This window comes from Herpailurus yagouaroundi, unplaced genomic scaffold (assembly GCF_014898765.1).
Source record: "Herpailurus yagouaroundi ecotype Mexico unplaced genomic scaffold, PumYag 190, whole genome shotgun sequence".
In the NCBI taxonomy this organism is placed as follows: Eukaryota; Metazoa; Chordata; class Mammalia; order Carnivora; family Felidae; genus Herpailurus; species Herpailurus yagouaroundi.
In genome coordinates, this window is record NW_024412421.1 from 18,579,457 (window position 1) to 18,603,866 (window position 24,410).

General features: G+C 43.8%; 1 protein-coding gene across 2 annotated transcripts in view; it reads right to left on the bottom strand.

The window, feature by feature from the left end:
- Positions 1 to 24,396, bottom strand: part of CMTM4 (CKLF like MARVEL transmembrane domain containing 4) — a 63,947-nt gene extending 39,551 nt beyond the window's left edge. Inside the window, exon 1 of one of the 2 annotated variants that reach the window (XM_040498231.1) lies at positions 24,149 to 24,396. In XM_040498231.1, the coding sequence (XP_040354165.1) occupies positions 24,149 to 24,334 (186 nt within the window). In that variant the 5' untranslated portion in view covers positions 24,335 to 24,396. The remainder of the gene's footprint in view (positions 1 to 24,148) is intronic. The other variant, XM_040498230.1, reaches the window with a different exon arrangement.
- Between the last annotated feature and the right edge of the window lie 14 nt (positions 24,397 to 24,410).

Genomic DNA, 24,410 nt, shown 5'->3' on the forward strand with positions numbered 1-24,410 from the left:
TCTCTCTCTCTCTCTCTCTCTCTCTCTCTCTCTCTCAAAAATAAATAAACATTAAGAAAAATTTTTAAAAAAAGAATTACTATAAAGCTACAGTAATCAAGACAGTGTAATATTGATGAAAGGATGGACACAGAGATCAATGGAACTGAACCAAGAGCCCAGAAAGAGACACACATAAATATGGCCAAATGATTTTTGACAAAGGTGGAAAGGCAATTCAATGGAGAAAGAATAGCCCTTTCAACAAATAGTATTGGAACAGCTTCATGTTAATAGGCATATATATAAACATCAACCTAAATTTTTCACTTTGTATAAAAATGAACTCAAAATGGATTATAGATCTAAATGTAAAATATGAAACTATAATTCCTAGATGAAAACATGGGAAAAAATTTTCATGACCTGAGATTCTTAGATATGACACCCGAAGCATAATCCATGAGAAAAAAATTGACAAGCTAAATTTCATCTAAACTAAAATCTTGTTCTACAAAAGACTTTGTTAAGAGAGTGAAAAGACCAGAAGACACAGAATGAGCTACAATTTTTGCAGGTCATGTATCTGACAAAGGTCTTATATCCAAAGTATATAGAGAACTCCCCAAATTCAAACAGTAAGAAAATAAATTGTCCAATTAAAAATGAGTAAAGGACTTGAACAGATTCTTCACCAAAGAGAAATATACAGATGGCAAATAAACACAAGATGTTTGACATCATTAGCCACTTAGGGACACGCAAATTAAAACCACAATGAGAGCAAACAACAACAACAAAACATTATGAGATGTCACCACACACCTATTACAATGGCTTAAAAAAAAAAAAAGCGGGGAGGGGGCGCCTGGGTGGCTCAGTCACTTAAGCGTCCAACTTCAGCTCAGGTCATGATCTCGTGGTTCGTGAGTTCAAGCCCTGTGTCGGGCTCTGTGCTGACAGCTCAGAGCCTGGAGCCCGCTTCAGATTGTGTCTCCCTCTCTTTCTGCCTCTCCCCTGCTCACGCTCTTTCTGTCTCTCTCAAAAATAAACGTTAAAAAAATTAAAAAAAAAAAAAAAAAAAAAAGACAATACCAAGTGCTGGCCCAGATACAGAGCAACCACAACACTCAGACACTACCAGTAGAATAGAATGCAATATAACAGTTCCTCTGGAAAAGAGTGCAGCCATTTCTTATACAGTTAAACATACACTTACGATATGATCAGCAAATCCACTCCTAGGTATTAATCGCAGTGAAATAAAAATCTATGTGCACAGAAAAACTCTCTATGAATGTTTATAGGCGCTCCATTCATCATCACTAAAACTTGGAAACACCCCAAACGTCATTCAACAGGTCAATGAAGAAACTGTTGCAATCTACCTACAATGCAAAACTGTTCAGCAAGAAAAAAGGATGAACTATGAACAAAACACAACATGAATGAATCTTAAATGCATTATACCAAGTGAAAGTCTCGGAAGTTTGCATATTCTGTGATTCCACATATAGGGCATTCTACATTCTGGAAAAGACACAACTATAGCAATGGGCCGTCAAGGGCTGGGTGTGATTTCAAAGAAGAATTAAAGTTTTGTGGCCTGATGAAACTGTTCTGTATCCTAATTGTGGTAGTGGTTACATGAATGTATATGTGTTAAAAAATCATAGAACTGTTACACACAAAAAAAGTCCATTTTACTGTATTTTAATTGGAAAAACTAGAACACATGGAGACCACCAATATCCTTGGCATGTGCCCAAACCTCTAGAGCTCAAACTTCTGTCACTTTTCTTATGTTCTAAGAAAGAAAATGGTGTGCACTCCCTAAATTTTTTTCTTGCCGATTTAATTCAAAATCGTAATATGACAAATTCTAAATTAGCTTTTAAATGATGTTTTTCCAGACTCAAAATATAAGATAAAAGCCTTCAATTCTTCCAATTCAGTCATGAAACAAAACAAAAGTAATCTAAAGAAAGAAATAGATCGGGGAGCCTGGGTGGCTCAGTAGGTTAAGTGTCCTACTTCAGCTCAGGTCATGATCTCACAGCCCATGAGTTCGAGCTGCGCATTGGGCTCTGTGCTGACAGCTCAGAGCCTGGACACTGCTTCAGATTCTGTGTCTCCCCCTCTCTCTGCTTGTGCTCTGTCTCTCTCTCTCTCAAAAATAAATAAACACTAAAAAAAAAAAATTCAAAAAAGAAACAGTTCAATTTCCAAATGGCAACCAAAAGGAAGCCAGAGTCTAATGGACAGAGCCAATCAGAGACAGTCTAAAGCATCATGAAGCAATGCTCAGATGTTAGCTGTTTTTTTGCACAGTGTTCAATTTTCACATGTTCAATGTTCAGAGTGTTAATATTCAGATGGAGTGCTTTTTGGAGTTAAAAATATACCCAAAATCAAATTACAGAATAGCATGTATAATACTCCATTTTTACAAGCATGCACACAGGAACAAAGTCTAAAACGATATATACCCATTAATGGAAGTTCTCTGTAACACTGAAAAAACTGTACTGGTGATTTTTACTTTTTTCTTCATTTTTCTATAGTTGTCTGATCTCTAAACAACAGACACAAAATACCTTTATAATCAGAAAATAAGTTTTCCCATTTTCGAAAACAGTTTTCAAGTGAAAAATGTGTTATATGTATTACAGATCAATTTACGTATGACGTAAGACTGTGCTCTTGGACATAAAGGAGCTTTGTAAGCCTCACATAGTACCAGATCCCAAGAGACACTTTACCAGATGGGTGGCTGGAGAAGACCAGGAATATAGAAGTTTCTCAAGAAAAGTGGTACCTTCTCTGGTGTCTCTCAATAAAGAAGGGGGAGGGAATCAAGCCAATGGCAAAGATGTTTGGATGGAAGGAGGCCTGTGAGTGCTGGTGAGCAGGCAGAACGGATCCTGACATGGAACAAAGGCAGGGAGGCAGACCAAGGAGGAGACCAGGAAATTCGGAAGAGGTGTGAAGGAAGGTAGAGTTGAAGAAAGGCTTGTGATGGAGAGTAACAGCAGTTTCATAGGAAAAGGTCAGTGTGCTCACTGATGCCTCAGAGAGCTAACTATTCCATCCCTCTCCCCTCCTCTAGGAGAAGTGACCCCAGGCTGACCCTTGCACAGGGGTGTCATGCTCAGGACCCTGAGTACACAAGAGGGGTGGGCACCTGACCCACGGGCATCCAGCCCACAGGCTGGCCAGGCAGCTCTAATTTGGCCTAGCCGGGAAAGCTCCACCCAAATAAAGTCAGTGGTAATCAGGCCAATCAGATGCTCTCTGAAATTCGACTTCAGTCAGTGAGTTAGCAGCAGAGAGAGCAGACAGACCTGGGATGAACATTTTAAATAACCTATCAGAACTGGGGCACCTGGCTGGCTCAGTCAGTAGAGCATGTGACTCTTGATCTTGGGGTTGTGAATTCAAGCCCCACATTGGGTATAGAGTTTACTTAAAAATAAATAAAACCTTGGGGCGCCTGGGTGGCTCAGTTGGGTGGGTGTTGGACTTCAGCTCAGGTCATGATCTCATGGTTCGTGGGTTCAAGCCCCACGTCGGGCTTTGAGCTGAGAGCCTGGAGCCTGCTTCAGATTCTCACCTCCCTCTCTCTTTGCCCCTCTCCCCCCGACATGCATGCATGTGTTCTCTCAAAAATAAATATCAAAAAAATAAAATCTTTATTTTATTTTTTTTTAATTTGAGAGAGGGAGACAGAGAGAGAGATGGGAGGGGGAAGGGCAGCGAAAGAGGGAGAAGGAGAAACGTAAGTAGACTCCACGGTTCTCTTAGCACAGAACCTAACTCGAGGCTCACTCTCACAACCGTGGAATCATGACCTGAGCTGAAATCCAGAGACAGACGCTCAACCGACTGAACCACCTGGTGCCCCTGTTTTGTTTTGTTTTTTAAGATTTTATTTATTGGGGTGCCTGGGTAGCTCAGTCGGTTGAGGTCTGACTCTGGACTTCCGCTCAGGTCAGGATCTCACAGTCCGTGGAATCGAGCCCCCAGAAAGGGCTCCATGCTGACAGTGTGGAGCCTGCTTGGGATTTTCTCTCTCTGCCCATCTCCCGCTCACACACATGCATGTGCACTCTCTCTCACAAAATTTAAAAAAAATTTTTTTTAATTAAAAATAAAATAACCTATCAGAATATATTTATAATATATTTCTCTAGGAGAAGACGACACAACTGCAACTTTGCCTAAGCATTCTTTTAGGATTCTTCTGGCCTTTAAGAGCTGCTTTTTGGGTTATGCGATCACTTGCAGAAAATACCTAAGTGCACACGCTGCGAAGTCTGAACGTTGTCCTGCTCTTGAATGCAGCTACTTAACTGTGAAGTGTGGTTTGTTCACAGGGCCTCTTTGTATGGCATTCCTTACGGCACAAGATTGTGCCTCTCACTGCAAACAAGTTAGGCGGCACTGTTTTTAACACTCCTCCCTGCAGCCTGTGTACTTTAAAGCAGTATTTTTTGTCAGCCAGTTTTCTCTTCCTGGAAGCAACCAAGAAGAGTGTTCACATTTTATTAAGACAACTACCTTCCTTCACCATGGTTTTCTACTTCCACTCAGGTCCTTGACCAGACTTGCTCCCAGAATTCTTTTGGGTGTTTGGCTATGTGAGACAGACACAGTGCCACATGCTGCCCTCCACAGTGGGGTCATGGTCCTCGGGCCCCACCATGTTTTGGCCCCCATGTTCTCAGGCCAAGTTAGTGCTCATAGCCCCTGCCAGATTTGCCCAGTGACAGATACCCATCCCCAAGCTGGCCCAGGTGGCAGAGGATGAAGCACTTGGAGGCCTCAGGTTAGAATGGGGCCAGCCAAAGCAGAGCTCACTCCTCTTTCAGACGCGATGGGGTCACAGTCCAGTCTATGAAGGGAGGACATGGCCCTTTGTGGCCCAGGAGCCACGGGATGCCCTTGATTGGGCAGCTAGGAAGAAAAGCTGAGTCCCGTATACTCAGCTCCAGTAAAACCCTCAAACGCTGTTGCTTGGCCCTCCCAGGGTTCCCTCCAAGGCCTGGTTTACCGGTCCTGCAGCAAACCCAAAAGAACCCATGTGCTTATTCTTGGCCAACTGCGAGCTGACTGACACTGCAGGGATGGGCTCAGCCTTGGGGGAAGCCCACCCAGCCGGTCACAAAGGCCCCTTGGTGCACACATCTAAACAAGAACTCCTAGAGTGAAAGTTGTATAGGGTTATGTGCACCAACCTCTACTATAATCACACACCATCAATTGTCTGACGGATGTTCTGAGCAGGATTGAAGGTTTTTAATTTCAACAATATGGGAGCTCTTGACAAAATGAATCAGCTAATTATTTTTTTTATCTGTCTTCACTCATTCGGTCATGTAGTACCAAATACATCATCACGTGTATACCTCACAGAGGACCACACAAGATGCTGGAAGGCCCTGCACATGCACATGATTATTAATTCAAAATAAATCTGCTTAAAATACTGTATCTGGAAGATTTAATTTAAAGTTTATATTCGGAGCACCTGGGTGGCTCAATCAGTTAAGCGTCCAACTCCTGATTTCGGCTCAGGTCACGATCTCACGGTTTGTGGGTTCAAGCCTCATGTCGGGCCCCGCGCTGATAGCACAGAGCCTGCTTGGGAAATCTCTCTCTCCCTTTCTCTCCAGCCCTCCCCCACTTGTGCTCTCTCATGTGCATATGCACTCTCTCTCTCTCTCAAAAAAATAAATAAAATTTTTAAAAATACACTTTCCCATCTAGCTTAATACCACAGCTAAGCCATGTCTCAAATAGGTTTCCCAATTAAATAATCAAGACATAAGCTGCTCCATATAGCACCTTTGTGTCAGTTACAAACAGATTCTGGTCTGGATGGGGGCTTGGCTTGGTAAGAGGATAGCAAATTAAAAATGGCGCGCGCACACACACACACACGCACACACACTCACCCCCAGGGCTGATGAATTGAAAACAGGCAACCTTTCTTCCCAGTGGACACTGCCCAGTGCTAGGGCATGTGTGTTGGCAAGCAGAGTGTGCAGGCTGGATCTCAGCCTCCTTTACCCTCTCAGACCTACTGTGCGCACACAACCTACCCAACTGTGTATAGTAGCTCTGAACAATAAAGATTTAGAGCAGGATGTTGAGGACTTTCTCTGTTCCTCTGTGACAATAATATTGCTGGATCAATCTGGCTAAATCCTGTATCTGGCAGGTCTTATTGATCTCTGTGTTAAGTATTAAGAAGTTTACTATTGCAAACAGGTAAAATTTAAAAAAAAAATTTTTTTTTAACTTTGTTTTTTATTTATATTGATCTGGTCTGAGACACAATGGTAGATTTTATAGTCTGGGGAAAAAAGGGGAAAAAAAGAACTGCAGGCCTCCTACAGAATTCCGCGGAGTGGGGCGCCTGGGTGGCTCAGCTGGTTCCACGTTTGACTTCGGCTCAGGTCATGATCTTGCGGTCCGTGAATTCAAGTTCAAGCCCCGTGTCAGGCTCTGTGCTGACAGCTCAGAGCCTGGAGCCTGCTTCAGATTCTGTGTCTCCCTCTCGTTCTGCCCCTTCCCTGCTCACGTTCTCTCTCTCTCTCAAAAATAAAGAAATATTAAAAAAATGAAAAAGAAAGAATTCCATGGAGCTAGACATAGAGGAGGGGTTCCACAAGCTACTGACCCTACTGGGCTCCCCCAGGCTTCCCTCAATCTGGCAATTCATCATTCTTTGTGGGCTTCACTCATCTGATAACTTGCCAGCCCCTAAGTCCCCCCCGAAAGTCCCAGACCAACAGTCGAAGCTTTTCCAAAGCATCTAGTGAAGTTGAGGTGTATGAAGTGTCTCTCCAACTACCTCACCAGAATCACCTTGACCACGGCACCACAATGCCAGTAACTCTGACTACCCCTCCACTGCCATCACATATTTCAAGGCCATGCATAAAGCCATGTGCATGTATTCTCCTGTGACAAATGGGGGTCTGTTTTCCCAGTTTCAGCTCCAAAACCATATTCCAAAAGAAGATTGACCAATTTGCTGGCAAATTATCCTGATCTCAATTTATCATCAGAGAAATTAAGGAACTAAAAGGCAACTTTGTATCTACCAACATTAGGGGTTTTGTTACAATTCAAACTTTAGGGCTCCAGGTCAGCTGCCCATCCCAGGACATTCACTTGGGGAGTTTGCCAGGACTGGTTAAATACCTGCACTTTCAACAGAATATCACAGGAGTTCCTGGGTGGCTCAGTTGGTTGAGTGTCCAACTCTTGATTTCAGCTCAGGTCATGATATCAAGGTCATGAGTTCAAGCCCCACATCGGGCTTCACGCTGACTCTAGAGCCTGCTTAAGATTGTCTCCCTCTGCCCTTCTCCCTGGCTAGCACTGTCTAAAACAAAATAACAAGTTTAAAAATAAATAAATGAACAGGTCATCACAAAGACTTGATTTGTCCTATATAGTCTTTACTAACCTACTAACCTAAAAAGTGCCCGAGGACATTTACTACTCATCCTCTCTTCCCATAATCATATAAAGGGTAAGAAAGATCTGAATTCAGAGAGCTGTTCCACAACTGTCTTCACAGAAGGGAAGCAAATCATCACCACCATAGCAATGGCTAAGCATGGGGAAGGAATGTCAGCCTTAGGCTCAGGTTCCAGGGCAACCGACAAACTGGGTAGCCATAGGTGAGCCACAGGTTCCCGAGGCGTCAGGTTTGTTACATGTAAAACACAGGAGGGGCACATATGACTGGCTTCAGGATTCCTTCCAGTCTAAAATTCTGTGTTTCTGAATCTCAAGGTGTTTAGAGCCATCTTGAACCTCCACTATTGATTTACACCCTGCTCTCGTTTTGCTATGGACTTAAGCTTATCTCCCTTCCTCCCAAATGCATATGTTAAAGCCCTAACTTAAACTGTGATGGTATCTGGAGATGGGGTCTTGGAAGATAATTAGGGTTGGATGAAGTCAGGAGGATGGAGACCTCGTGATGAGATCAGTGCCCTTATAAGAAGGGGAAGAGAGAGGGACGCCTGAGTGGCTCAGTCAGTTAAACATCCAACTCTTGGTTTCAGCTCAGGTCACAATCTCGCAGTTCATGAGTTCAAACCCCACAGCAGGCTCTGCACTGATAGAGAGGATCCTGCTTGGGACTCTCTCCCTTCCTCTCTCTATGCTCCTCTCTCAAAAATAAATATACTTTAAAAAAATGGGGGGGGGGGAATCTTTCTCTCTCTATGCATGTACAGAGAGACCATGTGAGCACAGAGCAAGATGGCTGTCACCTACAAGCCAAGAGAAAAGACCTCAGGATGAAGTTACCTTGCAGGTACCCTGACCTTGGCCCAGCCTCCAGAACTGTGAGAAATAAACTGCTATTGTTTAAGCCACCCAATATATGATATTTTGTATGGCAGATGAAGACACACCCTCAATACGAATTAGTTGTTTTTCTTTTCTTCCTGGATAATATATCAAACTGAACCTGGATGAATTGGCAAGTGCTCACCAAGCAGCCAAGTGTTCACCACTATGAACACTAAATAGAAGAAAACTGGGGCTCTGCCTCACAGGTGTTTAGAGACTTATTACAATAGACTGTAAGCATACCCAAATCTGTTCTGAAAGCCAGAGTCCAGAGGTGCCTGGCTGGCTCAATCAGGGAATGTGAGATTTGTGATCTCGGGGTTGAGAGTTCGAGTCCCATGTTGGGTGTGGAGATTACCTAAATAAATACAACTTTAAAATAAATTAATTAAAAATAAATTTAAAAAGAAAGTCAGAGAGTCCAGAGAGTGAGGGACACATGTAATGTAAGCTAGTGCTCCATCATAGGACATCACAGGACACAGGACATCAATCAGAACAAAGAAAACCCAGGATGGGCATGGCAGGGCCAGTAAGAAGAGGGGTAGAGGAGAGCAAACAGGGAAAAGGTATAGAGGACCCGGTCTCACGCCAGCCCACTCACTGCCGGGGAATCCTCTGGCTGTGCCCTTGCGGCATCAGTGTGTTACGAGGGAGGAACAAGAAGCTAAGGAGCTTACGGCCAGGATGAGGTGGCAGATCCAGGTGAAGAGAGCCTGAATGGGAGAGTGACTCAACTAGAACTTGGCTGGATGAGCCAGGACACATCAGCATGAAGGATAATGGCTAACATTCACCAGGTGCTTCTCTCGGCCAAGCTCCACGCTAGGCACTTTCCATTCAACCTCACACCAACCCTTATGGCAGCAGGTAATCCTCTTACCTGCAGTCCTTGCCATTCTGGCTTGACTCAGGCCCCTAAAGACCAGGCTGAGGGTTAAAGGGCATGGCCCTGAGTGTAGGGGATCAAGATCTATTTCTGTGAAGGAAAGTGACCAAGGAAAACCAAGAAAACAACAGGGAAATCCAGGGTGGGGTGCAGGAGGCCATAAGAGACGCTCTTCCAGCAAGCCAACAGCAGAGCTGGAGGAGCAGAGGACACAGAGAGAAAGGGACAAATGAAATTTGGGGGGGGGGGGGGCGCTGATATGCATCAGTTGTATAAAAATCTAGCTCACACGGGCCCCGCCCCAGATATTCCCCATCTCAGAACAAATTGTGAAAGATTTTGAAATGGACCAAAAGGGTTACTGAGTATCTTCAACGGAAGAATGGGCCTTGTTAGAACATAACTTTCCAAGTTATCTGATTCTATGGGATGTGTGCATTTTGTGGCCTTGGAGATATTCTGCAACTCTGTTAACTTGTATGTAACTGATATGCAACCATATGCAACACAAATGATTCTTGTCTGTAGACAGGCAAATTTAGTAGAGAGACAAGTGATTCCCCTCAAAGCTACAGTGGCATCTATTCGAAATCATTTCATGGTGTGTGTGTGTGTGTGTGTGTGTGTGTGTGTGTGTGTGTGTGTGTATGGATGTGCACGTGTGTGAACATTCACACACATGGTCTTTGTGTGCAAACTCCTTGAATTTTCCTTTGAACAGGTTGTAATACCTTACTGGTTCCCTCATTAATTAATAAAAATCTTTTATATTTGTATAAGAATCGTGATTTTATCTTTAAAAATTATCTTATAATACCCATAAACAAGCTAAAGTCCAAACAGATGCCAATATTCTATGGCAGGTGTGCTACGAAGGGAAAAAAAAGGTTCCAGAAATCAGTAATTCTTCCAACACCAAATACTTTGAGGTGCTGGCTCAAGCAAACAGGAGATAATCAAGCCTCAATTTTTATCTCTATACACCCCCTCCACAGCAAACATGGTCTCCAGCTTCCTCACGACTTGCATTAGCTCTGATCTCAGAAATTCTTAAATTTCAGTGGTAACCCAAGGAGCTCAAAGAGAAGGGCTGAGGGGCTCCCCTTTCTAATGAAACCAACACCTCTCCAGACTCTGACAGATGTGACCCATTCATTGTGGAAGAATCGGGAGCCAGAGGGGCTCTGCAGGCTAGCAGACCTACCAGGACCAGAAGCAGTGCTGGCAGAAGGAAAACAGAAATGGACTGAGTCCCTGCAGGATGGGGAAGACGAGTGACGATGGAACAAAGCTCATAAACTGCCTAATGGTCATAGAAACACACACGCAAGGGGCGGGGGGCAGTGTTCCCGGTGTGGTCTCTGAAGGTTGGCTGCATAGCTCTGTACCTACCAGCAGTGGGGACCGTGAGCAAATTAGTGATATCAAAAAGCCTGTTTCCTCGGGGCGCCTGGGTGGCGCAGTCGGTTAAGCGTCCGACTTCAGCCAGGTCACGATCTCGCGGTCCGTGAGTTCGAGCCCCGCGTCGGGCTCTGGGCTGATGGCTCAGAGCCTGGAGCCTGTTTCCGATTCTGTGTCTCCCTCTCTCTCTGCCCCTCCCCCGTTCATGCTCTGTCTCTCTCTGTCCCAAAAATAAATAAACGTTGGAAAAAAAAAAAAAAGCCTGTTTCCTCATCTGTAAAACACCTGCCTCACAGGATTGCCCTGAGCGGTAAAGGAGAGAACACACATAAAACACTTAGCAGTCTGACACACAATCAGTGTTCAGTGAATGTTAGCTTCAACAGTTTTTTGACTGAGAGATGAATATAACGTAAAATAAAAAACAGGGACTATAATAAAACATAATTGTGAAGCACCTGGGTGGCCCAGTCGGTTAAGCGTCTGACTTCAGCTCAGGTTGTGATCTCACGGTTGGTGAGTTTCAGCCCCGTGTCGGGGTCTGTGCTGACAGCTCAGAGCCTGGAGCCTGCTTTGGATTCTGTGTCTCCCTCTCTCTGTGCCCCTCCCCAGCTTGCACTCTGTCTCTGTCTCTCTCTCTCTGTCTCTCTCTCTCTGTGTCTCTCGAAAATAAATAAAACATTAAAAAAAAATTTAAACATAATTGCCACCTATAATTCCCACTTGTCACATTCTTTCCACTCCTATTGCCAAAAGACCACCTGCGTCTTCATTTCTCACCTGAATTACTCAAGGTCTCCTATGGGGCAGGGCCCTTCTCAAAGCCATTCCTCACCCGCTTAAACTGAGCGACAGCCAAGAGAAATATGGGAACCACGGAAGTGAGTTTACATTTTCTAATAGACAGATTTTTAAGTAAAAAGAAACAGAATTATTTTAGTAGTGTATTTATCCCATTATGTCCAAAGTAGTATTTCAACACGCAATATAAAAAATTGAGATATTTTACATTCTTTCTTTTCTTATTACAGCTTTAAAATCCAGCATGTGTTTTATACTTTCGTGCATCTCAATCTGTACTGGCCACATTTCAAGTTGCCAGGAGCCTCAGCACCAACCATTACCCATCTCTTTCAGAAAATTCAAATTCATAGGCCTAACAAATCAGGGCCTTTCCAACAGGGTCCTCCTCATCCCTCTCTGTGCCCTCCTCCCCTTCCATACTTTTGCCTGGGCTTAACCCTCTTCCTTATCCACTCCCAGCACCTGGTATATTCCTCTCCCACAGGACACACCACACCTTTATGTCAGCCACTGGCTACTCAACACTCAACATGTAAAGTGCTCGTTTCCCACAAAGGCTTTTTTGCCAACCTGTCCTCTATGAGATCCCCTGGCTCTGGGGATAAGAACAATTTGAGTGCTTTTCCATCGCATACCAAACCCTCACTCCCCAAGTGGACTGTGAGCCCAGTGGAGGCAAAAGGATTCTTATCCTGTTTATATATAACAGTAGCTGGCCCAGCCAAGTCATTCAAATATATATAAAGTATAAGTTTTTTGTGTTTTTTTTTAAAAGGGGAAGACTAGGAGCGCCTGGGTGGCGCAGTCGGTTAAGCGTCCGACTTCAGCCAGGTCACGATCTCGCGGTCCGTGAGTTCGAGCCCCGCGTCGGGCTCTGGGCTGATGGCTCAGAGCCTGGAGCCTGTTTCCGATTCTGTGTCTCCCTCTCTCTCTGCCCCTCCCATGTTCATGCTCTGTCTCTCTCTGTCCCAAAAATAAATAAACGTTGAAAAAAAAATTTTTAAAAATAAAATAAAATAAAATAAAATAAAAGGGGAAGACTACATTAAAAATTTTACATTTAGCTACTGATCTTGATCTAACTCTACAGTCATTCAGCCAACTCTTAATCTCAAAGCATACACATGTACAAGGTTTGGACCAAAAATGGTTGAAAGAAAGCAGGCAAGCTAAAGAAGCAACTACCACTGGGAGAGTCATTGTTCCTGGGGTTTGGGTTGGTTTTTTTTTTTTTGTTTTTTGTTTTTTATTGGCACAAAAATCTTTTAGACTTAAATTGTTTTTCATAGCTGCACTGGAATAAATGGGAAACCACAAAAATGAAGCCTTCCACAGTGCCAGTCATCAAATTGTAGTGGTAAGAAAGGAGCCATCCAAAACTATCCACATCTGATTGAACTCTAAACATTTTAAATGTTTATTAACCCATATAATTCCCAAATTTAACCAATCATTTGAAACGCTCATAGACAAAATTCTGGACTTCAGTATTTCCTACAGCCCCCTCCAGCCTCAAGAAGATAAAAGCCTCCCTTCTCGGGGCCCCATGGAACTGCTGTTCTTTTATTTTAATCAGAGAGCTTTATAAAGACAACCACTTAGGACCCTCAGCCTCAGTCCTAGTTGCAACTTTTTCTTTACACGTACATGTTTGAGTGTGTGCTCCAAGGGCTCCCAAAGAGCTGGCTCGGTGGACCCTGAGCAACCCTCTCTCTCAACATGTTGATCAGGAAGCAGACAACTTCGTTAATAATTAGAGAATCCCTAGTTTTCATCTTACACTTTCCTAAGCAAAAAGCTTGGCAGGGCCTCTTATGGTTTCCCCTTCTCTTACAAAAATCTGCCTTCTAAGCAAATGCTTCTGTTTCCTAGTAGCAGTAGATACCCTTTTAAAACTCACAGTTAAAAAAAGCAAAAAGAATTACAGCGGTATTTTGTTTCCATACTTTCTTCCTAATATTTTCCACTTAGAACTGAGTCCAGAAGTTTACTGGTAAATACACCAATACAGGTTATTTTCCCCTATGGATCCCATATTGTCAAATAATCTGACCTTATAAACTACACTGAGCAATATTCCATTATTTTTCTTTTATTTTTTTTTTAATTTTTTTTTTCAACGTTTATTTATTTTTGGGACAGAGAGAGACAGAGCATGAACGGGGGAGGGGCAGAGAGAGAGGGAGACACAGAATCGGAAACAGGCTCCAGGCTCTGAGCCATCAGCCCAGAGCCCGATGCGGGGCTCGAACTCCCAGACCGCGAGATCGTGACCTGGCTGAAGTCGGACGCTTAACCGACTGCGCCACCCAGGTGCCCCTATTTTTCTTTTATTAAACAGTTATGTATACTCAACTGGTTGATCAGGGCCTTACTATGCGCCAGGCACTGTTACAGACCGTGGGGATAGAAGGAAACTTAACACACAACACCTCTGGTCTCACGGTCTAGTCAGGTGGTAAAAGCCATGAAGAAAAATTCAGCAGAGGGAGAGGAAAAAGAGTGGGGACAGAGGTGTCCTACTTTACACAGCATGGTCACGGAAGGTCTCTTTTAAACAGAACAGAAGAACAACAGTGCTGAAGAACACAGCCAAGTGATATTTTTGGGAGGGGGCAGGGAGCAGAGGGTGCAAGATTATATCTCAAATGCAAAGACTCTGAGGCAGGGGTATGATACTCAAATGTTAATCAAAGCTTCTGATCAACATAAAACAATCTGTACCATAAAATTCTCGTCAAAAAAGAAATTGGCCTGATTACTATTTAATGCAGTTATATTATTCTTTTTGAAATACAATTATACCTAGTCCCTCAGTCTCTCAATCCCCCATTTCTACATTAGTAAGTTCTAGGGCTCCCAGGGGACCTCACTCTGAAAACCAGTGACAGACCCCACTATCTAATGTGTGGAGACAAGACCACACAGGAGAGGCACAGAGGTGAACACTGGGCCCTCCTGTAAGTGAGAATTTTTCACACAAAAATCGTCCCCATCAAGTTAAACTGCTTACAAATAAAACAAGATCTTCTCCCGAAGGAGGTGTTGCCTTCTAAATTCTGTATCCTTCCACTCATCTGTCCCTTCCTCACCCAGCTGCAGGCCTGGTCTCAGGCCTGGACCACTTTGAACGGAGCCTTTGAAAGTTTAAGTTGGCTTTTTGCCACCACAAGAGATGCTGAGGCCATCCCCTTGTCTGGGGGTGCCTTATTCTCTTATTCTCTCCTGGTCTAGCTTTCCTCCTCCTGGGCTCTCTGAAGTCCCACCTCGCTAATGAATCCAAATTCCAGCTCATCTCACCCTGCTTTTTACTTCTCTTGCACACACAGCCTGTCCCCTGGGGGATACTCTTATTTTCCAAACAAAAATATCAGGACACATTGTCCGTATGTGGGTACTTGTTATGTGAATCACTATAATGTCAATGCTTGGAATATTTCATAATTTAAAGTAAAATCATTAAGAAAAAAAAAAAAAAACTTAGGACATACTTACACATAGTCTGATGAGACAGCACAGGAAATTGGGACTGTCTGGGAAGGTTCAGGATCTGTGATCACAGTCACAGGCCTTTGACTACAGCTCTGTCCTCTAACAAACAACTTGATTTTCCAAAGAAATCTGACATCACCCTACAAAAGGATTTGAAGCTACTTCCAGCAATAAGGATAAGGAGGCAGTGACAGCAGCTGTGGGTTGAAGGCCAGAACGCTGGCGTTTCCAGGTTATTTCAACAGTGCACGGAGCTAGCAGGACCACCACACAAAATACCCAGCCCTGGCTGTCACACATCCCTCGACCCTTTATGCAGTGGACCACCAATGCGCTGTAGCTCAGGTATTTCCACAACTACCTCTAGACTGGAAATATGACTCTCTTGAACACCCGAGTAGGCATCCGTTTTACCAGGAGGGGGAAATATCCTGAACCGGGCAGTGCACGTACAACCCTGTCTTCCCTCCTCTAAGCATCCTTCTCAAGTGCCATGACCCGGGAAAGGCTCTTTCCACTTTCCAATTAAGAAAAAAAAAGGTCCTCCAGGGCTGTCAAGGAAGAATTGATTTGGCCCCGTGACTCAGAAGGAGTCAGAAGGTCTTCCTGAGCTCACCAGTTCCCACTGGTAAGTACTTGTGGGTAAGTGCACTGGAAACTGGAATAAACTATGACCTTCAGGCATATTGTAGAGACATGCTGACCAATTCCACAATTTTTTTAATGCTAAGAAATTTAATGATACTGCCTTTTGATCTAGTAAAAGCATTCCATGAAATTTAACAAAAAATAGTCACAAATCAAAAGAAGAGTGAAAGACTTTTACTGAAGCATTCTTCTTATTAGCAAAGAAAAAAAAGAAAAAAAAAGGAAACCATCTTGTTGAGCCTTTGGAAAAGAGAAACTCCAAAGATCTCTTCATTTGATCTGTCATACTAAGATTTTTTTTCCCTCATTTCCTGTATGTTACAATTCTTCTAACGGAGATATAACAGACATATTATATTAGCTTCAGACGTACACGATTGAATATTTGTATAACTGGGAAATGATCACAATAACTCTACTTAATATGTGTCACTATACATAGCTACAAAATTTATTTTCTTGTGATGAGTCCTTTTAAGATCTACTCCCTTACAACTCTCAAATATGCAATATAGTACTAACTATGGCCACCATGCTATAGCACTTTACAACCCCAAATAACGTATTAACTAATAAAATTAGGGTAGGAGCGCCTGGATGGCTCAGTCGGTTACACCTCCGACTTGAGCTCAGGTTCGAGCCCTGTGTCGGGCTCTGTTCTGACAGTTCAGAGCCTGGAGCCTGCTTCGGATTCTGTGTCTCCCTCTCTCTCTGCCTCTCCCCTGCTCATGCTCTGTCTCTCTCTCTCAAGGAATAAACATTAAAAAAAATTTGTTTAATTAGGGTAAATTCCTTGCAAATGAAAGAAATGTTACCTTTAGCAAATAAACAGATTAATTAAGTGCCTGCAATCTTGCAGAATGCTTGCTTTTTTTTACAGGAAAATGTATTGAAAACATTTTCAAACTTTAAGTTTCTTCAAGAGGTGTATATTGTCTAAATCATTCTCCCTAAGGCCCTCCAAATTACAAAGTAAGCAAAAGGTTAAAGGTTATGGTCAGTATATTTGCTTTCAGGCTAATGTATGTTAAGATAGAGCTAATAACAGATAACATTTTAATAAATTTTTAATAGAAGATATTTGCATGCGGCATACAATTCAAAAAGTACAAAAAGTCATACACTAAATCTAACTCTCCCTTCCACCTGGCCCTCCACCACTCAGTTTCCCAGCTTGTATCATTTCAGGGATATTCTATAGTGCCCACAGGTTTGTAACACTTTGTATGTGAGACACTTTGCTCAGGATTTTGTATGGGAGGCTCATCAGTGCAAGCAATACTATCATCAGCCCCAATTTATAAGTGAAGAGACCTGCTTGTGGCATGAAGTGAACTAGTAACTGGCCAAAAGTCTCATACTCCCAGAACCCATCCCCATCTTCCTACTCCCCAACACAACAAAGGTGACCTGATGTTATGTTGTTCCCTCTTCCCTGAACACTCTCCCACCAACCTTCACCATCCCTTTGCCTGGATAACTTGACTTTCCATATAAATTTCAGAATCAGGGGCACCTGGCTGGCTCAGTCAGTAGAGCATGCTACTTTTGATTTGGGAGTTGTGGGTTTGAGCCCCATAATGGATGTAGAGGTTACATAAAAAAATAAAATCCTTGGGGCACCTAGGCGGCTCCGTTGGTTAAGCGTCCCACTCTTGATTTCAGCTCAGGTCATGATTTCCCAGTCTGCGAGTTCAAGCCCCATGTCAAGCTCTGCTCTGCTTGGGATTCGCTCTCTTCATCTTTCTCTGCCCCTCCCCTGCTCATGCACACTATCAACATAAATAAATAAGCATTTTTTTAATTAAAAAAATAAAATCCTTAATACACTTTAGAATCATTTGTCTCTGTCTTAAGAAACTTTGCAGGGGGGCGCCTGGGTGGCTCGGTCGGTTAAGCGTCCGACTTCGGCTCAGGTCATGATCTTGAGGTCCGTGAGTTCGAGCCCCGCGTCGGGCTCTGTGCTGACCGCTCAGAGCCTGCAACCTGTTTCAGATTCTGTGTCTCCCTCTCTCTCTCTGCCCCTCCCCTGTTCATGCTCTGTCTCTCTCTGTCTCAAAAATAAATAAACGTTAAAAAAAAATTTTTTTTAATAAATAAAAATAAAAAACTTTGCAGGGATTTTAGGACTGTGTTAAACACAATCAATTTGTAGACAATTAATATTATAACTATAATGAGTCTTCCAATTCATGAACATGGTATGTCAATCCACTTAGGTTGTCTTTAATTTTTCTTCGGTCTTTTGTAATTTTCAGCATGCAGATCCATCCTCTGCATATTTTGTTAGATTTATACTAAGTATTCCATTCCTTTCAGAGCTACTGTAACTGATAGGATTTTTTGGTTTTGTTTTTTCCTGTTTCCAATGATGTATTGCTTTTATTGCTAGGATACAGAAATACTGATTTTTTGTGTGTGTTGACCTTGTATTTTACAACTGTGCTAACACATTTATTAGTTCTAGGAGCTTTTTCTAGAGATTCCCATGAGATTATCTGCATAGACAATCATGCCATCTGCAAATAGGGACAGTTGTTCTCTCTTTCCAATCTGTATGCCTTCCATTTATTTTTCTTGCATTGGCTAGCACTTCCAGTACGATGTTGAGTATCAGTGGTGAGAGTAGAGATTGTTGCTTCGTTCCCCTTAGGGGGAAAGCGTTCATTTTCACCACTAAGTATGTTAGCTGTACGTTTTTGGTAGATGCCCTTTTTTGGGCTGAAGAAGTTCCCTTCTCTTCCTAGTTTGCTGGCAGCATTTATCATGAATGGATGTTGAATTCTGTGAAATGTTTTTTCTGCAGCCAATGACATAATTATGTGGGGTTTTTTTTAGTCAGCTGTTCATATGGTGGGTTACATCTATTGATTTTGGAAAACTGAACCAGTCTTTTACACCTGAGATAAATCACAATTGGTTGCGGTGTACTATTCTTTTTACATAATACCGCTGGATTTGATTTCCTGGTATTTTTTTTGAGGATTTTTGTGCCCCTATTCATGAGAACAATTGGTCTGTAGTATTCTTTTCTTGAACTGTCTTTGTTGGTTTTGTAAAAATGGATGTGTACTATACAGTTTTCTGAGGTCTGGGATGATAATTTTACTACTTCTAACATCATCAAAGAGTGGTATTAACTTTGCTTTTCTGTTAGAATTAAATTTAAGTCTTTGAGCAGGAAGACAATTCCCAAAGATAACAATAATTCCCTAAGTGAAAATAAGACCATTTTACAAAGAGCCACTTTAAGGTAGATCTGAGAATCCAATGCAGTGAAACCTATTACTTCACCTACATGCCCTGTCACATCCCCCACAGAGCAGGAATGGTGAGGAGCTTTGCCCTACTGGCTGGAGATAAGAAACTGACAAGGTTTCCATCAAATAAAAGATATGTTATTACTCAACCCTGAAATGCAAATACACACATTTGCCTTTGAGTTACCTAAGAAAGCGCCTCTTAACCTCTTAGTTCTTACAATTCCTAAAATGCTCAGTCATTTCTACCCACATTATACTACTGAGAAAGCCAAGACAAGGATACGGTTAAGAGATTTCACGTTCAGCAGAGATAAAATTTGAATTTAAACACCTTCTATCACCCAACTTGTTACAAAAAGTCCTAAACACAGGCAATGCAATGTCAGAAGGTCAATCAGGTATGAGAGGGGCTGAAGAAAAGGATCTGAGGCAAAAGAGTTCCTGGGGAGGTCTTTTTTTTTTTTTTTTTTTTAATGTTTCATTCATTTTTTTTGAGAGAGAGAGAGAGAGAAACAGAGACAGAACAAGCAAGCAGGTGAGGGACGGAGAGAGAGAGAGACACAGAATCCGAAGAAGGCTCCTGAGCTTTCAGCACAGAGCCCAGCATGGGACTCGAACTCACCAACCGTGAGATCATGACCCAAGCCGAAGTTGGACGTTTAACCCACTAAGCCACCCAGGTGCCCCAACACATAACCATTTTTTCTGTAACTTTTTATTATGAAAAATTTTTAACACTTGCACAAGTAGAAAGAATAGTGTAAGGAACTCCTAGATACCACCCAGGTGCCCCCAGAGAGGTCTTTTTAGAACTGAAATGCTGAATCTCCTCTTGGCACTTTTGAGAAGCCCCATCTCCTCATTGAGGTGAGTGGACAGGTCTGTTGGGTGAGGGGCAGGCTACCACAGAGGAGCTGCACACCTCCACAACGGCCAATGAGAAACTGAAATCCTTTTAAGTCTCACTTAAGTATCTAAGAGTCACCCAAATCATCAATCATCAGGCTAGCCAAAGACCAGAGAAGTGTCCTTGGAATCGAAGTCGCCCTCTCTGTGGCACTCAAAATGATGTGTTCAGGAGGCAGTAAAGAGTACACTGCCAATCAGACTGCTTGGGTTCAAACCCCAGCACTACTACCCACTAGCCGTGTGACCTTGAAGAAGTCACAACCTGTGTGCCTCAGTTTCCTCATCCATAAAATGGGGGTAGCAACAAGAGTGTAAGCTCTCACTAAATGATGCCTGCTGTTGTTTTTATTCAGAAAGTCTTGGCCAATCCAAGACCGGTCCTCTTCTACACTGCCCTAGATCATGGTGTATGTGCCAATATGCCCTTCCCCAACCACCACCACTCCCCTCTTCCACCAACCCAAGAGCAAAACTCTGCTTTCAATCAAGCTGATGGAAAAAAGCAAAAGACCTAAATGAACTATTTCATTAAATGATGTCTAGGAGCTAAAAACCAATAAGCACTCACAGGATCCACATTCACAAGAATGAAGAAAGCATTTAAATCAAGAGTTTAAACCAACTCTTCTCCCACAAAAAGTACATTTTATTGTTTTATATAACCACATGAGACATTCTCCCCAACTAAGGGATAGGTATAAGTTCCATTTTAAAAAATTTAATCTATGGAAATACACTGATTAATTTTCATATTTTAGATTAGTTTTGCTATCAAAAGCATTCCATTTAAAATATCAACTTAGGGGCGCCTGGGTGGCTCAGTCGGTTGGGCGTCCGACTTCAGCCAGGTCACGATCTCACGGTCCGTGAGTTTGAGCCCCGCGTCGGGCTCTGGGCTGATGGCTCGGAGCCTGGAGCCTGTTTCGGATTCTGTGTCTCCCTCTCTCACTCTCTCTGCCCCTCTCCCGTTCATGCTCTGTCTCTCTCTGTCCCAAAAATAAATAAAAACGTTGAAAAAAAAATTTTTTTAATAAAAAAAAAATTAAAAAAATAAAATATCAACTTAACTTTTAAATCACTAGGAAGCAAACTGTCTTTAATTCAAATATATAATTGTAATTTGGGGGTGACAATTTCACCAAGTTTCTTGAAAGCCAGGAAATATTAATTGGCAACAATGATAGCTATCTTTTATTGCACACTAAGCTCCTAACACACAAGGCGCTAAATTCTACATGTCACCTCATTCTCTTAATCCTTTCAGGAGGTACAAGCTCGTTTTACAGAAAAACCTCAGCCTTGAGGTTGACTATTAATGGTTCTGATAGAGAACTGATTGCTAGCACCTGTGTGAGGCTTTAACACTAAAATGATATAGAAAGGTAAGTCTGAAACTTGAATGTGCACGTGAATCACTGAGGGAATCCTGTTAAACTTCAAATTATGATTCAGAAGGTCTAGGGTAAGCCCTCCGATTCTGCATTTCTTTCTTTTTTTTTTTTTAAGTTTATTTATCTATTTTGAGAGAGAGAAAGTGCAAGAGCGTGAGGGAGGGTTAGAGAGAGAGGGAGAGAGAGAGCATCCCAAGCAGGCTCTGCACTGTCAGCACAGAGCTGAATGTGGGGCTTGAAGTCACAAGCCAATAGATCATGACCTGAACCAAAATCAAAAGTTGGACGCTTAACCGACTGAGCTTCCAGGCACCCCTGATTCTGCGTTTCTAACACGCTCTCTGATGCTGACAATGCCGCTGTTCTGGGGACCACACCCAAAGTAGCGAGGATGGCTACAGGTTGCAATAGGCCACAAACCACAAAAAAATGTCCATTAAACACTAAAATGAAAAACAGTCAAATTTTTCTCAAAAACAGTAAGTTAACCATAATATAAACTCTAATATAAGAATTATAACATCCATGGGGCGCCTGGGTGGCGCAGTCAGTTAAGCGTCCGACTTCAGCCAGGTCACGATCTCGCGCTCCGTGAGTTCGAGCCCCGCGTCGGGCTCTGGGCTGATGGCTCAGAGCCTGGAGCCTGTTTCCAATTCTGTGTCTCCCTCTCTCTCTGCCCCTCCCCCGTTCATGCTCTGTCTCTTTCTGTCCCAAAAATAAATAAATGTTGAAAAAAAAAAAAAAAAGAATTATAACATCCAGGGGCGCCTGGGTGGCTCAGTTGGTTAAATGTCTGACTTCAGCTCAGGTCATGATCTCGAGGTTTGTGGGTTTGAGCCCCATGTCAGGCTGTGCGCTGACAGCTCAGAGCCTGGAACCTGCTTCGGATTCTGTGTCTCCCTCTCTCTCTGCCCCTCCCCTTCTCACGCTCTGTCTCTCAAAAATAAGTGAGATTAAAAAAAAAAAAAAAAAGAATTGTAACATCCATATTTGTAGTGGGATTTTGAGCTTTGTAACATCTTAAAAATATCTTCATAATGACTTCTTGTTTAAATCTATAGTTCAATTTCCTGGAGCTTTGAGGGGGCTTTTCTCCCCTAAAAACCCTGACTTATATCAGGGCTGAGAAGCCACGTACATGGAAGACTGTTTCAAGTTGCTATAACCTCCAAGCAGGTCCCTTTTTTCACTCACCCATCCTCTTGCTGTTTAAATCCAACACGTTGGACAAATGGCAGAGTTAGGTGAGATTTTAGGGGCTGGGACCCCAAATTTTTCCAGATGAAAAGTAAACTTCTACAACAAAACAGGACCTTACCACAAGGCAGTAACAAATACCACTGGCTTCCATTTCTGGCCTTAGGTGACCAAGTTCCGGCAATGAGATGGCAATTAGCATTTTATACAACTACTGATTTTCATTCTTTTACCAGATCCTTGGAGTGGCAAGTTCTATTTACTTTCAAAAGTCCACAGAATAAACAGAGCAAGGTACTTCACAAGGCCCTATTTTCCACCTGGGTCCAAGTTCACCGTGATCTTTTTTACTCATTTCTGATTATCTGTGCTATACTCAAACATTGGCTAGCTGCCTTTTAAAAGGCAGTTAGACACTACCACCAGCCCTCTCCCTCCCCCACCTCCTCCACTCTCTGCTAGCACCAGTGCCTAACAACAGAACCAACACATCTCTGAGGACATTCCAGCTTACCAGATAAGGTCAGTTTAAAATTCTAGATAGGGATAACCCATTCCATTTGTCTTTCCTTAGAGCCCTTCAAAAATATCCCCTGGCAATCAGCAGAACAAGCCTTTCACCAGAGAGAAAATAGTCTATGATTCTGCAATTTACAAACACTGAGACCTTTATTTAAAGGGTGTCCACATTTTATATTACTCCCAAGGGACGCTTATCTATGGACTCAAGTAAGCACCAGCCCAATGCTTGGAAGAAACAAAATGTACATACACTGGGGCTCCATGCAAATGGCTTCTGGGGCTAGAAGGCTATAAAGTTTTGCTGCCAGGCCTCAGAGGAAGGCCTACCTGTAACAGGGTATAATATTGGGACACAGTTTTCTTCTGAATTTGGAGCATGCCCTGTCCACAAGAGAGCCAGGCAACTGCCCAGAGAGGCTTGTTACAAAAACCATGAAAGAGGGGCAGAGGTGCCAGGCCACTGCCCTGTATACCCTGGAAGCTGAAAACAATTCTGAGAAATGATCTCTACTATCGACAAGTCCGACAGAAAGTTGTCTCTGTTGCCTCCAAAACTGGCTGTCCTCCTCGAATGATTTAACTCTGGGTACCAATTGGGCAATGCCAGCCACCGTGCTGGGGCGGAGGATTCAGGGATGCTGGTTCTGTCTTCCAGGTTAAGTAGGCGGATTCAAACCTCTGCGGTATAAACTGGAGACTTTGGGGGTTAGATCTGGGCACCCCCACTGCATCTAGGCTACATGCTTCCATTCAACAAACATTTACTGAGCGTCTGCCCTAAGCCCGGCACTCTGCTAGGTGCGGAGTTGGAAGCCAAGCCACAGTCCCCAGAAGTGGAAGCAGACACAGAGAAGGGCCTTCAGGGGAGGTGTAGGTTGTGCGGGCCCCGAAAACCTGCCACAAATTGCTGTGATCAGTAGTTAATCGGGGGTCAGCATGACCTTCGCGCCGGGCTCCGCGGACCACCAAGCCCAATAATGAAAAAGGCTCGCGACAGCGAAGGCGGGAGTGGACAGGTAGGCCCGGGGGCAGGTGTTCAGGTAGGAGGCGCACGCCTGAGGCTGCAAGTCTGGAGAGGGCAGGGTCCCCAAGGAAGGTGGAAGGGCGGCCCAGGACCCCGCGAGGAAGAAGGGGGTGCGAGGAACTGGGGTCTGGCCCCGGGAAGCGGGTGCGCGGCGGCGGCCGGCCGGGCCTGAGCCCCCGAAGCGAGAGAGGGGAGGGAAGACTCCCGGCTAGGCCGCCAGCCCGCACCTGGGGCCCCGCCCGGCACCTACCACTTGGGCGACCTTGAGACAGCCGAGCGCTCCGCGCAGGTAGTCAGGGTCGCAGCGCAGGCCGGCCAGCCCGCGGCGCTGGCTCACCGGCTCGGTGGTGGGCTGGTACGGGCTGCTGGCGCCCGAAATCATGGAGGTGCTCGAGGCCTCGCCCTCGAAGCCGTCCAGCTCCTCGCCGCTCCGCATGCTGCCGCCCGGCCCGGGCCGCCTCGCGCGGCCGGCCCCCGGCGCCCGGAGCTGGCCGGCTCAGCGGGGCCGCCGC